Source organism: Lynx rufus, unplaced genomic scaffold (genome assembly GCF_022079265.1).
Source record: "Lynx rufus isolate CCGP_SWC_20201006 ecotype Redwood Valley unplaced genomic scaffold, mLynRuf1.p SCAF_29, whole genome shotgun sequence".
NCBI classification, from domain to species: Eukaryota; Metazoa; Chordata; class Mammalia; order Carnivora; family Felidae; genus Lynx; species Lynx rufus.
In genome coordinates, this window is record NW_025814844.1 from 410758 (window position 1) to 425208 (window position 14451).

Below are 14451 nucleotides of genomic sequence, written 5' to 3' on the forward strand. Positions count from 1 at the left end.
ATCTCTGAGGCTCCTTCAGAGCTTAGGTTTGGTGATCTTTGACCTGCAAGTTTGTGAAAAGTATTTCTTTAGAAATATCCTGATTAAATTGCTTCTCTTGGTGTCTAGCCAAGGTGTTAATTAAGCACCTTGAAAGGTATCTAATGCTTAGAGTCCTGTGTGCCCCACTGTCATAAACCAGTGATTTGATAAGATATGCTTCCTGCTCAGAAAACATTTGTGCACTTCACTGAGAGTTAGTTTACCTGTGCCACTAGTCATTTTTGTAGCCTTGGGCAGGTTATTTATTCTCTCAGTGCCTGTAAAATTAGGTTTGTGAACTGACAGATTTTAGGTCATGGACTCCTTTGAAAGCCTTGCCCTCTCTTTCCATAGAAAGGCATTTCTTCACAAGATTTTGCATTTAATCTCAGGAAGCTGGGAAGGAAGCAGGTAGAGAGGTGTATTAAGAGTTAACAGGAGGGCCTGGGACAGATCATGTTTCCTCTGTGATCTTTAATTGTTTCTTCAGCTGCCAAAAGAAGATGGTAACAGCTTGAACCCCTAAAGCTGGTATGAGGACTCAGTGATAACCTGCCTGCACACCCATCACAGCGCCCCCTACCACGGGGAGCATGAGGTGCTCTGCTTTTGCTGCCCCATAACTGGAATTGGTCTCACTGGGTCTAAAACCCTCTATGACAAGACTCCACGGGTGACCCTGGAGTCAAACCAACCTGTGCTCAAACCCTGGTCTTCCTCCTCTGCAGAAAAGGGAAGAGAAAAACTCTCCTGCAGGGCTGTGGGGGTCAGAGTTAGCCACACAGCACTTGGGATGCTCTCCCTGTCACTGCCCATAATCCCCAGACTGCAGAGGTGCCCCCACTCTTGAATTCTGAGCAGCCTTTTTGGATTCCACTCGTCTTATCCAAGTAACGAAGGATCTGGAAACATATTCCTCAGATGCCACCTGTTTTCTCAAACCAGACCTACTATAGGAAGTTGTCTGACGGTCTCCCTGTGTCCAGGGATAAAGCTGAAGCATGTGCCCCACTTAAAGACTAGCATTTCAGGAATTTCCACAAAGCCCCATCCACAACATCTTTGCCCCCTCACTCACCACATCCTGATCCTGAGGAACATGCCCCATGTGTAGCACATAAGTCACTGTGAAGAACTCAAGTTGCTTATTGTCAACCTCTGTCATTCCTAGGGATGTCAGCTGTTTTGAATTTGGCTTTTCTTAGTTATTTGAGCCTCAATAGAGAAAAAATAGAGAATTATAACAGACACAGTAAAAGTGGCGATATTTATTTATCGCTAAGTAGGAAGCATGGCCATGTGTACATGCTGTCTTCTGGGCAGCAGTGAGGTGATAGCAGAAGTATAGATGACATTTAGCATCAATTCGGAAGGTTGAACCTTGAGAGAATGAAGCGCTAACACCCAGGGCACCCCTTAAATGTCATGAGGTTGCTTCTGTCCTAGGCACCAGCCTTGGGAGAGGTGAGAAATTAGTCCTGCAGCTCATTTCCGTGTTCTGTGTTCAGATGAGGAGCGCTGGTAATTTGAGTAATAGAGCCAAATGCTCAAGGACGGGGACTGCAGGGGAAGGAGGTGTGCAGGCAGGACCTCCACAGGTTTGCACTGAGGAGGAGGGAGTAAACCCATCTGTATGTTGTTGACACCCTCTAGGTAACAGCTGACATGTCACAGGTACATTAACTTCTATGAACTGCTGGCATTATTCACTGTGCTGAACTGATTCCAGTGAGCTTCTTGGTCGTTTGTAAATTTCTTGTCTCCTATGGGCCTCGATTTCAGAATGGTAGCATAAACCATGAAAGCCATGATGGCAAAACATCTCCGTTCTCATTGTTAGAATGGAACCAGAATTACAGAGTGGCCCCAAAACACTTGAAATGCCCAGACCTCCACCTTTAGGACTTGGTGGGGTTGGCAACTCTCCCCATGAAGAGTAGGCAGCTGGTGCGGTGCTCATAGATGAGGAACAGAAAGGGGCGGTCGACAGTGAAACGGACTTGGGTAGACAGTGGCATGAACCCCACAGTGGTCACGGCGGCAGCTTGGGTGCCCTCTTCATTCACCATGATGGTACCTTGGTGCTTGAACTGTTTGAAAATGGAAAGGAAAGTTGTCAGATCCCATCAGTGGGCACACAGAGGGAGGGATAGAGAATAGAGTGGAGTCTCCTTTCATTCAGGGTGGAAAGACCACATACAAGGCCCAAACCACAGCTGGTCAGAAGGACCCTTGAAGGTCTTGCTCACCTCCTTCCAGGTGCAGTAATTGTGCTCAGAAGCTGTGTTGTGTAAACTGTGTATCTTTTTTTTTTTTTAATGTTTGTTTATTTTTGCAAGATTGAGAGAGACAAATTGTGAGTGGGAGAGGGACTGACAGAAAGGGAGACACAGAATACGAAGCAGGCTCCAGGCTCTGAGCTGCCAGCACAGATACTGATATGTGGCTCAAACTCACAAACCATGAGATCATGACCTGAGCCAAAGTCAGACATTTAACCAACTGAGCCACCCAGGCGCCCCTAAACAGTGTGTATCTTTAAACTCCAACATTACAGTCGCTCATAGTGGTGACAGTATGAGTGGTCTGCCAGCAAGAGAGCAGCTCTAGGTGCATTGCCAGAAGGGTTGGGCCTCGATCTGCATGTTGTTTGGACTGGTATTCTCTCTTTTTTTTTGTGAAGTGTCTGTGGTTGTGTTAAGTTCAGCATGCAGGTCATGCAGTGTCTCTGCATGTATTTAATGAGCCTTTCATGATTCAGCTGGGTGTAGGTATTTCACAGATTGGAGCACACACCCCATCTCTTTCTGCTGTCAGTGGGAATGGGGGCTACCATGGTGCTCCCTAAAACAGACTACCCTGCCCACTCAGTGCCTGACAGACCCAGGGAGAGCAGACCCAGCACCCCTGAGCATGTGAGGCAGGAGGGAGGCTTTGCTGGGGGAAGATCCTGGGGTCAGGTGCAGAGGGTGGACAAGGGGAGAGATTACCAGATCGATGGTGATCCTGTGGTCTGAGATTCCTGCCATATTGCTGTCTTTGTCAAACAGCGCTGTGACCCCCATTGACTTCAGGGCCTCCACCAGATTGTAGTTCTTCTCCAGCTTGAATTTAGGCAGAAGCACCTCTCGAGTTCTGATCAGAGAAGGAAAGGGGGCCCAGTTTTATTGAACCACAAGTTATACAAGAATCATGTCTTTCCCTCAGATGTCCACAACCTACCTTTCTCCCACCAACCCCAGGTTGCTTTTACCACAGAATTAATGCAGCACTTCTTAAAATTCACATCCTAGTACTGTCAGTTGAGGATTTGAGAGAGACCATCCATTATGATTCCAGTTCCTTAAAATGGAGATATGGTTAGTGCTGTGCAGTCATTTCCTCCATACTGTGGGATTCACATCCTGCCTTCCTGGCCAGCAGCAGAATGGTTACTGGTTTATGGTTTGAGGGTATCTAAAATAATTCTCTTGTTTGGGTCCTTGATTTTAGGCATTTCTTATTTCGTTAAGTAAGCAATTAAATATCTGGTCAGTGTACTGAAAAAAGAAGCCTTCATTTGCCAGACAGTGCTAAATGTTCTCAGTCCTTGCCTCAACACATTCAGTCCTTATTGATAAACAGCAACTCTAGTGCCCATAGGGCCAAGTCCAGCACATGAAGGAGATAAAGAGGACATTAGGCATGGTCCCCCTTTTCAAGAGTTTGCTTCCCTTTTGCCAAGCCAGTACTCACTTGTGTGAAGCAACAGAATTGTAAAGGTGGTATGATAATGTCTGAACAACTAGAATAGATCTAAGTACTGGAGCCATCCAACAGGGGATGGGGAGGAGGGATATTCCTGTGGCCTGGAGGCTGCCCACAGCTTGAGAGATGGTATGAGCAAAGCCTGGAGGGAGCTTAAGGCTGTGGTATGGCTGGGGTACAATGGGGCACTTGGCAGGTGGGGAGGAAAGAGGAGGAGGGCTGGAGCAGGTCAGATGGGGGCTGTGTCTTTGGGCCTAGCCAAGAAGCTAGGCCACATCCCATGGGCAGGGGGCCCACAGAGAGCTTATGAGAAGAGGAGGTGGAGTGGGAGGGTGTTTTGGGAATGCTGTTTGGAGGCCAGTGTGGGGTGGCTTGAGGAATGGAATGGATAGGCTGGTTAGGCCTTCCTGGCTCAGGGTAGGAGGTCATGGCAGTGAGGTTAAGAAGGATGCAGGCACAAGAGGGACTTTTTTTTGTTTTCTTTTTGAGAGAGAGAGAGAGGATCTCAAGCAGGCCATATGCTGAGCTCAGAGCCCAACATGGGGCTCAATCCCATGACCCTGGCATCATGACCTGAGCCGAAATCAAGAGTCAGATGCTCAACCGACTGAGCCACCCAGGCATCCCTCATTTCTTTGTATTTTTGTCCCAAAAGGAAATCTGAACCAAATTCATATCTTAATATGGGCCTAGCCAGTATTTAATAAAGCAGAAAAACAACTTTTTTATTCTTTCTGCCATGATCCTCTAATAGTCATAGTAAATATTTAAAACCTGTAGTTTTGTCTATGGAGTAATAAATAGTAAGAGGAAAATCATGAATGACATGTCCTTAATAGGCTACAAGGACCACAGGATTTCCTGCTCAGGAAAGGGCAAGCTCATCTTTGTTGAACACCTCTCAGGCACCAGGCGCTGTGAGGGATGCTCAATATTACATTTCTATTTATTTCTCTCTGTGACCCTGGGAAATCATGGAATCATGCTACCTTTACGGATGACAAAGCCAGGGCTCAAAGCCACAGAGCAACTAGATGGCAGAGCCAGGATTGTTTCCATACTGGCACAAAGTCACCTGCCCCTCACTTCTGAAACTGTCATAGGGAAGGCAGATGTGTTTCTCACAGATGCTTTCTGATTACTTCTCACTGAGCAGGAAATTTGGTCTGAATTAACAAGAGTGACCCAGTGTAACAGTTCTTGTTTTTTTTGTGCACACAGCTTCCTTCTTAAAATGACCAAAGTTCCCAGTATTCCTGGGCTCTCCCAGCCTCCCAGAGATCAAAAGGACATTCAAATTAAAGTACCTGTTTGTCATGCTTTTCTGCCATCTCTCCACCACCTGTGGTGTCAGCTGTGTCTCAAGGGTCTTCATCCCAGACAGCTTGTGAGGGACCACAATTAGCATGCTGATGCCCCCCACATACTCCAGCCGCAGGACATCACAGTCCAGCTCCTGGTCATTTGCAGCCAGAAAGTTCCCCTTGGTCTGCATCATGGAAACTTTGACTACTTCTCGTTCATTGAGTCGGAAGTTGTGGTTGTGTGTCATTTCTACTGGGAATTTATTCACCCAGGATCCTGTAAAGTCAACAAGAACAAGGCTTTTATTAAAATGTTATTTTAAAGCAGTGGTCCACACATGTAAGTGTGCAACAGAAACACCCAAAGGACTTGTTCTGGCTACAGGACCCACCCCCAGTGTCCCTGGTTCTGTAGGTCTGATTTGAGCCAAGAACTTGGATTTCTAACAAGTTCCCAGGTGATGCTGATGCTCCTGGTCCAGAGACCACACTTTGAGGACCACTGTTCTAAATGATTCCAAGAAGGTCAGAATGCTAACATACTTGTAGGAAGCGTGATAATGGTAGAGAAATAGACTGGAATGAATTCTGGTGTAGATGCAGGCACTAACTAGTTGTTTGACTCTAGCAAGATGCCTAACATGCCTGGACCTCTGCTTGTTGTTGATCTATAAAAAGAGTAGCTTTTTTCTCATGACAGCTCTAGTTTGATGGCTTTCATCCTTTCCACTCTGCGATTCCATAGGGACTAGCTGCACACACTGATGATGCCATCAGATCTTCACATCAGATTTGGGTGTGGGGTGTCTACATAGCTCAGTCGGTTAAGCATCCGACTCTTGATTTCCATTCAGGTCATGATCTCATGGTTTGTGAGATCAAGCCCCAGGTCAGGCTCTATGCTAATAGCACAGAGCGTGCCAGGGATTCTTTGTCTCCCTCTCTCTCTCTGCCCCCCTTCCTCGTTTGCACACACACACTCTCTCTCACTCTTATTCTCTCAAAATAAATAACTAAACTAAAAAAAAAAAAAAAAAAAATTCCGGTGTAACACTGTATCCAGGAATAAGCACGCCTGCCTCTCTTTTAGCTCTAAGGTGCTGGTAGCTACTAATGACTGCTGACTGACAATGGAGAACTGGCAGTGTGCCTGCGTTCCCCTAAGCATCTCTCCTGGATCACTCATTCCTTCCTCCTAGCAACCATATGAGGTGCATGCTTTTTATTATTAGCCCTGTTTTACAGACAAGGAAGCAGAGGCACAAAGAGGCTAAGTAACTTGTTCTAGGTTTCCAGTTGGTAGTTAGAACTGCTGGGATGAGGTAAGCTGGAGGTTCTTTAGGAGGAGGTTTAAACTGCCTGCCTGTGATGGGAGCTAGGTTTCCTTCTCCCTGTGCAGGCCTCTGCCCCAGGCTTCTCGGCCTCAGCACTGTTGACATTTGGGCAGTTCTCTGTTGTGGGGGCTGTCCTGCCTTGTAGGGTGTTTAGCAGCATCCTTGACCTTTGCCCCTGAGATGCCAGGGGTGCTTCCCCCTGCCCCCAGGTTGTTGCAACCACAGATGTCACTACCCTTCTGCTGGAGCTGTCACATGTCTCCTAGGATTCTTCTGACTTCCTCCTGAGGCCCAACCTCTGTTTTTATTGGCTTTGCAATGTGGTTATAACATTTGTAATTAAAAATCAAATTAGTAACAGATTTAGAAGCTGGTGATTAAAATTACACTTCTAGGGATGTCTGGGTGGCTCAGTCAGTTAAGTGTCCGACTCTTGATTTTGGCTCAGGTCATGATCTCACAGTCATGACTTTGAGCCCTGTGTTAGATCTGAGCTGGGTGCGGAGCCCAAGATTCTCTCTCTCCCTCTCTCCCTCTGCCCCTCCCCCACTCCCACACACACTCTCTTTCTCTCAAAATAAAATAAAATAAAATAAAATAAAATAAAATAAAATACACCTCTAGACCTTCCTTTCTTTTGATAAGCATCAATGAAAGACTAACTCCTATTAGCATTTCATCCCTCTGGTTCCAACACTAAATTAAGTGACTATCCAACATGAGGGGAAAAGGACGCACATATATTTGCCACTTTTGCCCTTTGGCATTACACTGGTCACTGTGTGCGGGAGGTCATAAACTGACTGTCCTAGTTATTTCTGAAGCCCATGCTGGCACGAGTGGCTTGCTGCTGTGTTTCTCTGTCTATTCCCAATCATCCAGCTAGCCTAATGCATAGGCATTCGTGTCCAGGGTGCCCCACAGACCAGTAAGACTGAGGGCCTTGATGCTGCCCAAGTAGCTTACACTGGCTGTTCTAAAGCCATTCCTAAACATAGGTTAGTTGCCCATAGAAGCAGAGTAAACATCACTAGCAATATCATACCTACTTAATATATTATATGACATTGACATCTGCAGTTTTACTCATTCAAGTTCATTAAACTCCTGCCACATTCCACATACTGGGCTAGCACTGTATCACTGTCTCTTGCAGTCCTGCACACAGCCCTGTTAGAGTAGATGTTATCATCTCTGTGATAAAGGTGAGGAAACTGAGTCGCAGAGACATTGAATGACTTTCCTGAGGCCACATGAATAGTGGTGAGGCCAGGGCTTACACTCCAGTTTGCTCACTTCAAAAGACATACTTACAGCCAGTAATAAAAATTATATGTATGTGTTCACTGTATATATAGTTCATGTGTGTGTGTGTGTGTGTGTCTGTCACAAGCCTGCTAGAGCCTCAGCCTTTGATCTACCCACCACAAGGCCAGCGGTGTGCCTGGCATTCGGGGGGGAAGCCCAGGGACCTGGCTCAGCCTCCATGTCCCTCCTGTGGTCTTGGCTGCTTCAGCCCTACTTTGCCCATCTGGCAGAATGCCTACCTGACACAGCTGTGAGGAGGTCTCAGCTTACCTTCAGCAGCCCCACCACCTCAGAGCAGCAGCCAAGAGAGGTCTCCTGTCCTTCACCTCCCTGGGCTGCTATAACCAACACTGGAGCTAAGTAGCGAAGAAGCGTGGCCTCCCAGGCCTGGGGGACTGACTCTAGCTGGTGTCTGCCAGTTCTTGGTGGCAGAGAGGAGAGTGATTGTGTGTCACCATGAGTCGTTGAGATATAGACTCATTCCTTGTGTCTGCCCTCTGGCTCTCTAGGCTTGTAGAGTGGGGTAGAGGTTTCTTCTGGTTCAGGTCCCAGTGAGGGCACTATGAAAGAGGTTTGGGTTTTACAAGTCCATTGCCAATTTATTTCTAGGATCCCAGGGGTCCTATGTGCATAGTGATGTGGGGTTGGGGAATGTCCTCCTTTCTTGCCTGGCGCAGAACAGTTGGTCTAGAAATAATAGTATATTTCCCCGCCCCCTCCTGCCCATTAGTGCATAAGTATCCCAAAAAGGAGTTGCAGGTGTTCATGTCAGTTAGTCAAGCTGAACAGTTTTCAGACATCTGTCTTCAGCCTCTTGTCCATATTCCTGCTTACCAATAATTGGGGAAGGAGATGAAAAAAAACACCCCAAAAACCCTCAAATCTAGGCTGGCCAAATTCTAAAAAGGTTTTCCATTTTTTCTTCCAATTTAACAAAGCAACCTGGGACAACCTTGGCTCTGCCCTTAATTGACTGTGTGCCCTGGGAGCCTCATTTTACTTCTCTGTGCCTTAGTGGCTCCATCTGTAACATGCAACACTAATAACAAGGTTTTGGTGGAGATTCAGTGAGCATAAAGCACAGAGTTAGGGCTCAGTGTCAGCTGCCACCATCACCCCATCCTCATCTTCCCTGTGAGCTAACCTGTGTCTTGGTTTCCTGGATAAATCAGAGCTAGAACATTTTTTTAAAATACTTTGTATAGTTTATTTATTTTGAGAGAGAGTGAGCGAGCATGAATGGGAGAGGGGCAGAGAGGGGGGAAGAGAGAGAGAATCCAAGCAGGCTCCATGCTGTCAGCATGGAGCCCAATGTGGGGCTTGAACCCACGAACAATGAGACCATGATCTGAGCTGAAGTCAGACACTCCACTGACTGAGCCACCCAGGAGCCTCTAGAATATAGTTCTTGATGTTCAGTCCATCTGTGCACTAAAAGTATGTTGCGAATTTGTTTTGAGAAACTTAAGCTATTCTTACCTTTAAATTTTTCTTTTTTTAATGTTTATTTATTTTTGAGAGAGAGAGAGCACATGCGGAAGCAGGCTCCAGGCTCTGAGCTGTCAGCACAGAGCCCAACGTAGGGCTCAAACCCACAAACCATGAGATTCTAACCTGAGCCAAAGTCGGATGCTTAACCGACTGAGTCACCCAGGTGCTCCAGCTATTCTTACCTTTAAAGTAGATGCAGTTTAGAATCATTATCTGAGTAGCTGGGTCTATATTCTCCAGAGCGTCTTTTATGAGACCCTTGGTGAGCTTCAGAATGTGGTTATTGGTTTTCGATATGAAGGCAGGGTCTGAGAAGTTAGCCTCCTGGGCCTCCGCAAAGTAGTACTCTTTTACTTTCCTTTTGAAGTCATCCAGGATTGGAAATTGCTTCTGGACATAAAGATCATTGACCGACCTCAGTGTGTACCCAAAATTCCTCCTGAAGAGGCGATGAGTCAGCTTACGGAAGAGATTGTGAATGGTCATGATCTCATACTTGCTGCTGGCATTGACAAAGTCTTTAAAATGCAAAATCGAGTGCACTTGTTCATAGGTCTCCCCCTGCAGGCCAAAGGAAATCATACCCATGGCGGTGGAAATGCCCACTGGGGCTATAAAGATGTTGTCGGAAGGACGCACCTGCTCCTTCAGTGCTCTGTAAAGGTTGAAAGCGAACTTTGCATTGAGGATGTTGAGACGCTGGATTCGGCTCTTGCCTTGGAAGAGCTGGAGGATGTTCCCTTCGCCAGCCTCTGAATCGGTTGGCGAAACCGCATCAATGATGTCAATATAGTCATCATCTTCACTGAATATCTTCTCCAGGTCCAGATAGTCCTCGTCCTCCTCCCCCTCTGGGATCCAGTCGTTGGTGACCGTATTTTCCTTGTGGAAGTCAGCAGGGAGAAGGGGCATGCTCAGGTTTTTGCTATTTAACTGCCCCCATTGGGGGTCTGCAGATATAGAATCTTCCCCTCCTTTCTCAAGCTGACCAGCCAGGCTGTTGCTCCCACATATAGACGTTAGGATGAGAGAAATGATGAGGGGTTGGAATGGGCATTTCATTTTGGCAGAGCTAAAGCTGGGAGAGAAAACCAATGACATAGTGAGAGGTGGCCTCATGGACCTGCTACCACACTGCTCAGATGACAAGCAGTCATCTGGGTTTTGACCCAGGAAGGTGCCCTGGGAGTCAGAGTGTTTAACCATTTTAGGATCATGAACTTTAAGAGAAACTGGTGAAGATAAACAGGTAACTAATATTTTGTGTGGTTTCATAAACCTGCCTGAAGGATCTGTGGACCCTACTTGAGAATCCCTTCTTTAAGGTTTGCAAAACTAAAACCATATAGAATCCTGGGGGGCTTAGCATTCCCAGGGAGTTTCTTTTTCATTCATTCACTAAACTTTGTCTCCTGTTTCCAAACAACATCTTTTAGGCACGGGAGGCACAAAGGTCTCCCCCACCAAGGGGTTCTGCCCACCTGATGGGGAGCAGATGTGCAATAAAGCACGGGGCTCTCATAAGGACACTACCAAAGCAGGTAGGGGTGCAGAGCTGCGGTGCGGCTCTGCTTCCTGTGGTAGGAGCAGGGTGCCAGGAGAGCTTCACCAAGCTTCACCAAGAGGTGGGGCCTGAGTGGAGATGTTGCAAAATGTATGCGGGCCAGGCTTTTCTGAAAACAGATATCCTAAAGATAATGTGAAATTTGTGTCATTATTTTGGGGTTGTGTAATTTGCATAAGATTTGGAATTTGTCGTAATGTAGTGATCCTCTGGGTGCCTAATGAAAGGTGACTGGTGGCTCGTCTTTCCCCTGGAGCCCCAGAAGCTGTGAGGTTATATGGCTTACCGTAGATGTGCTGTCTTCTTTGCATCTGTTACTTGGCTCCCACTGTTAGCAGGAGAACTACTAAAACTTTCTTACTTAACTGCTTCTAGCATTGAATTAGAAATAATCTTACCAGACTTAGAAGGTCTGTGTTAGGGTAATGTCAGCTCTTACTAAAAGGCCTGAGGGGCAGTCCCTTTATTGAAATCAACCAGGTAAAATTTTAATATATATGCTGTGGTAAGTAAGCCTGTCTTTATCTACCCATCCCTTGCCTTGTTCCAAGGAAGGATGTGCCTTGATTTGTCAAATCAGTTTTACCTACCAATGGCTTTACCTTTCTCTTGTTTACTTCCTGTGTAATAATTACATCCTGGGTAGATGAACTATCATTTGATGCTTCTGTGTTTCTCTGGGACAGCAACAGCAGGCATTTTTAATGCTACACCATCACACGTGATCCCAGCATCACTTCTGAAGAGACCAGATGGAAGAATTGTGTCTTGTAAAGTTTGGTGTGTGTGTGTGTGTGTGTGTGTGTGTGTGTGTGTTTGTGTGTGTGTGTGTAACCATCTCCCATTAGGTAGATATTTGATCACCAGAATATCTGCTTCTAGTCCAAGCCAGATAAGAGTTACTGGCACCTGTTAAATAAATATTTGGACTTGTTAGGCCTGGAAATGGGGCTAGCTATACAGATACCCCACTTGGGATGCTCTTGGTTTTATTGATGTTGATGACAGCAGTGGCTCTTGATAGAGTGTCTGCTGAATGCCAGGTGCTATACAAGGAACTTCATCTGTGCAACTTAACTTCATCCTTCCAGCATTTTACATACCAGAATACTGAGCCTTGTGTCACTATACGTGGCAGTGGAACCTCCACCTGTTTGCCTGGAAGCACCAGGACTAGTTTCTCTGCCCCCTAGTCTCCCTCCTTGGTTGGGTCTTCCCCTATGGTACTGTGAAAATAGTCGGCTCAAATGCTGTTCTAATCACCACCAAGAGACTTTTGAATCACACATTTTGGAGAGGGCAAATCACAGTTTCTGACTTTGAAAATGTCCGCTGTCTTTTCCAGCCCCACACCGCCCCCCCACCCCACCAGCACCCAGCTGAGGCTACCATGCTGCACACCTATCCCACTTGCGGGAAACAACTTCTAATGTGTCTGGCTACAGGTAGAACTGGGCCCAATTTCCAGACAGAATTGGGCGTGAATATTGATAGCAGTACACTGTAAAAAGAGAAGTGAGCAACGTGATGAAAGTCTCCTTTCTAGGCTGCACTTAAAAGGATCCTTCTCAGATAAAAACAAGGTTAAAAACAACAGTAACGTGAATGAGTAAGAGTTCAGGAAAAGGAATCTGAGACCAGATAAGGAGGCAGAGATGAAGACATTCATGTTTTTTTCATGTATTCATGTAGTATATTTGGAAGCTTCTTATACCCTGTTTCTGCATTATCTGATAAAAAGCCAAAAATAGTGTTCATTATTCCCTTATTAGAGGAAGGAGAAAAGCTCTTTGATATTGTTTGTGGATTAAAATTAAGGATCTAAGGGGCACCTGGGTGGCTCAGTCGGTTAAGTGTCCAACTTCAGCTCAGGTCATGATCTCACGGTTCCTGGGTTCAAGCCCTGCTTCGGCGTCTGTGCTGACAGCTCAGAGCCTGGAGCCTGCTTCGGATTCTGTGTCTCCCTCTCTGTCTTCCCCTCCCCGGCTCATATTCTGTCTCTGTCTCTGCCTCTCTCTCTCTCAAAAGTAAATAAGTATTAAAATTTTTTTTAAATTAAGGATCTAAAAGGCCCATCTTCCTGTCATTTTGCCATTTATTAAGAATTATATAAGACACTTTAAAACTATCACTAAGTTGTGTTTAAATCCAGATGACTATCTTTGAAGAGAAGCAATGTTTTTTAAAGGTAAATCATTCAAAAGTTTGCTTTTCTGGGAACTTTATATGGCGCTTTCTCATGCCAATTGTATGGAACAGGTTTAGCCTTTTTGATCACGCATCAGAGCATAACATCTGGACACCCTAGTCCCTCCTCCAGGGTGTGTCTTCAGGCCCCAAGAGGGCAGATGTGTTGGGAGAGAAGTAACTGCCTAAAGTTTTTTTAAAAAATCTTTCATTTTAGAATAACTTCAAACTTACAGAAGTTGAAAGATCAGCATAAAAAACAATCCCTGTACACCCAGATTTCACCAGCTTTTGTATTTTAGAACAGTTGCTTTATGGTTCTCTCCGTGTGTATGCATGTGTGTGTGTGTGTGTGTATGTGTGTGTGTGTGTGTGTGTGTGTATGGGTGTGCACACAGGCACACATGTATACTCTTTTTTTTTCTGAACTTTCTGACAATAGGTCACTTGTACGTCCCTCTCACTTTAAATTCTAATATTTTAGGCAAAAGTGCCTAAGGACAAGGATATTTTCATGCACCATCATAGTACAGTTATGCATTTAAAATAATCTAACATAGGCACAATACTTTATTCTAGTTCCTGTTCCAATTTTGTCAATTGTCTCAAAAACGTAACTGACGAATGTTACAATAGGCAGACTAAAAAATAAAAACATTTTTCCATTTTTAGGATGATGTAGAAAGCTTTTGAACTTGTAGTTTGATAGAGAAATGCACCAGTTACCCATCTCTAACCACCGCAAATAAGAGTTTATAATCAGCAGAAATGTCAGAAACCCAACTCACCTCTGTGCTTCTGAGAAGTGTGGCAGAGATGAAATGAGCCAAGGTCACCAGCAGGGTTTCAATGTGAACTTTGATGCTGGGCTGGTATTGGGTATTTTCCAAAGTAAATATGTCCCAAATCAAACACCATTCAACTAGCTTTGTCAGCACAAACCCCCTCGGCTGTGTCTTTGATCTCTGCTGAGTGACTTCTGACTTCTCTGCCCCAGTTCTGGTGCAGCTGGTGTTTTGAAGGCCTGATTTGTCACTGTGTCAATGTGCTTGTGGACACAGTCCTTGCTGAAGCCACCCCATAATTGACATACTCTTCAGAGCTCTGGAGGCTTGGTTGCATTGGGGGTAGCTATAATGTTCCCCTGAAAGCAGAGGCCCTCTGCCTGCCCTCTAGCTTTGAATTCTCCCACTGGGATGATCTCCATGTCTGACCTGGCCCTGGTCTCCAGGGCTAATGCGGCTACTAGGCACATGTCCCCATGCTTCTATTAGCATGTCCCTCTGTGAAAAGTGAAGGAAGGGAATGAGATTAGTGATTTATAACATAAGGAGACCTTAGCACCGAACTTTCTTCAGTCAGGGTTCACTCACTGTGTTCTGTGCCAGGCTTGCAGCCCAGATCCCATGTCCATTGCAGGACAGATAGGGTATTACCAAACAGTGCTTCCCAAACTTCGGGTCCTAGGCATTCACAGGGATCTGTGGGGCTAGGA

At 45.7% G+C, this 14451-nt stretch overlaps 2 protein-coding genes across 4 annotated transcripts in view; one reads left to right on the plus strand and one right to left on the minus strand.

The window, feature by feature from the left end:
* The window catches only part of PI4KA (phosphatidylinositol 4-kinase alpha), a 112592-nt gene that overhangs the window by 47280 nt on the left and 50861 nt on the right, over positions 1–14451 (plus strand). The window lies entirely within an intron of this gene.
* SERPIND1 (serpin family D member 1) lies at positions 1920–10306 on the minus strand. The gene is made up of 4 exons (XM_047090198.1): positions 9388–10306; positions 5076–5349; positions 3012–3156; positions 1920–2111 (listed from the first exon to the last, which is right to left on the minus strand). Exons 1-4 carry the CDS (start codon positions 10304–10306, stop codon positions 1920–1922), a joined length of 1530 nt encoding a protein of 509 aa, XP_046946154.1.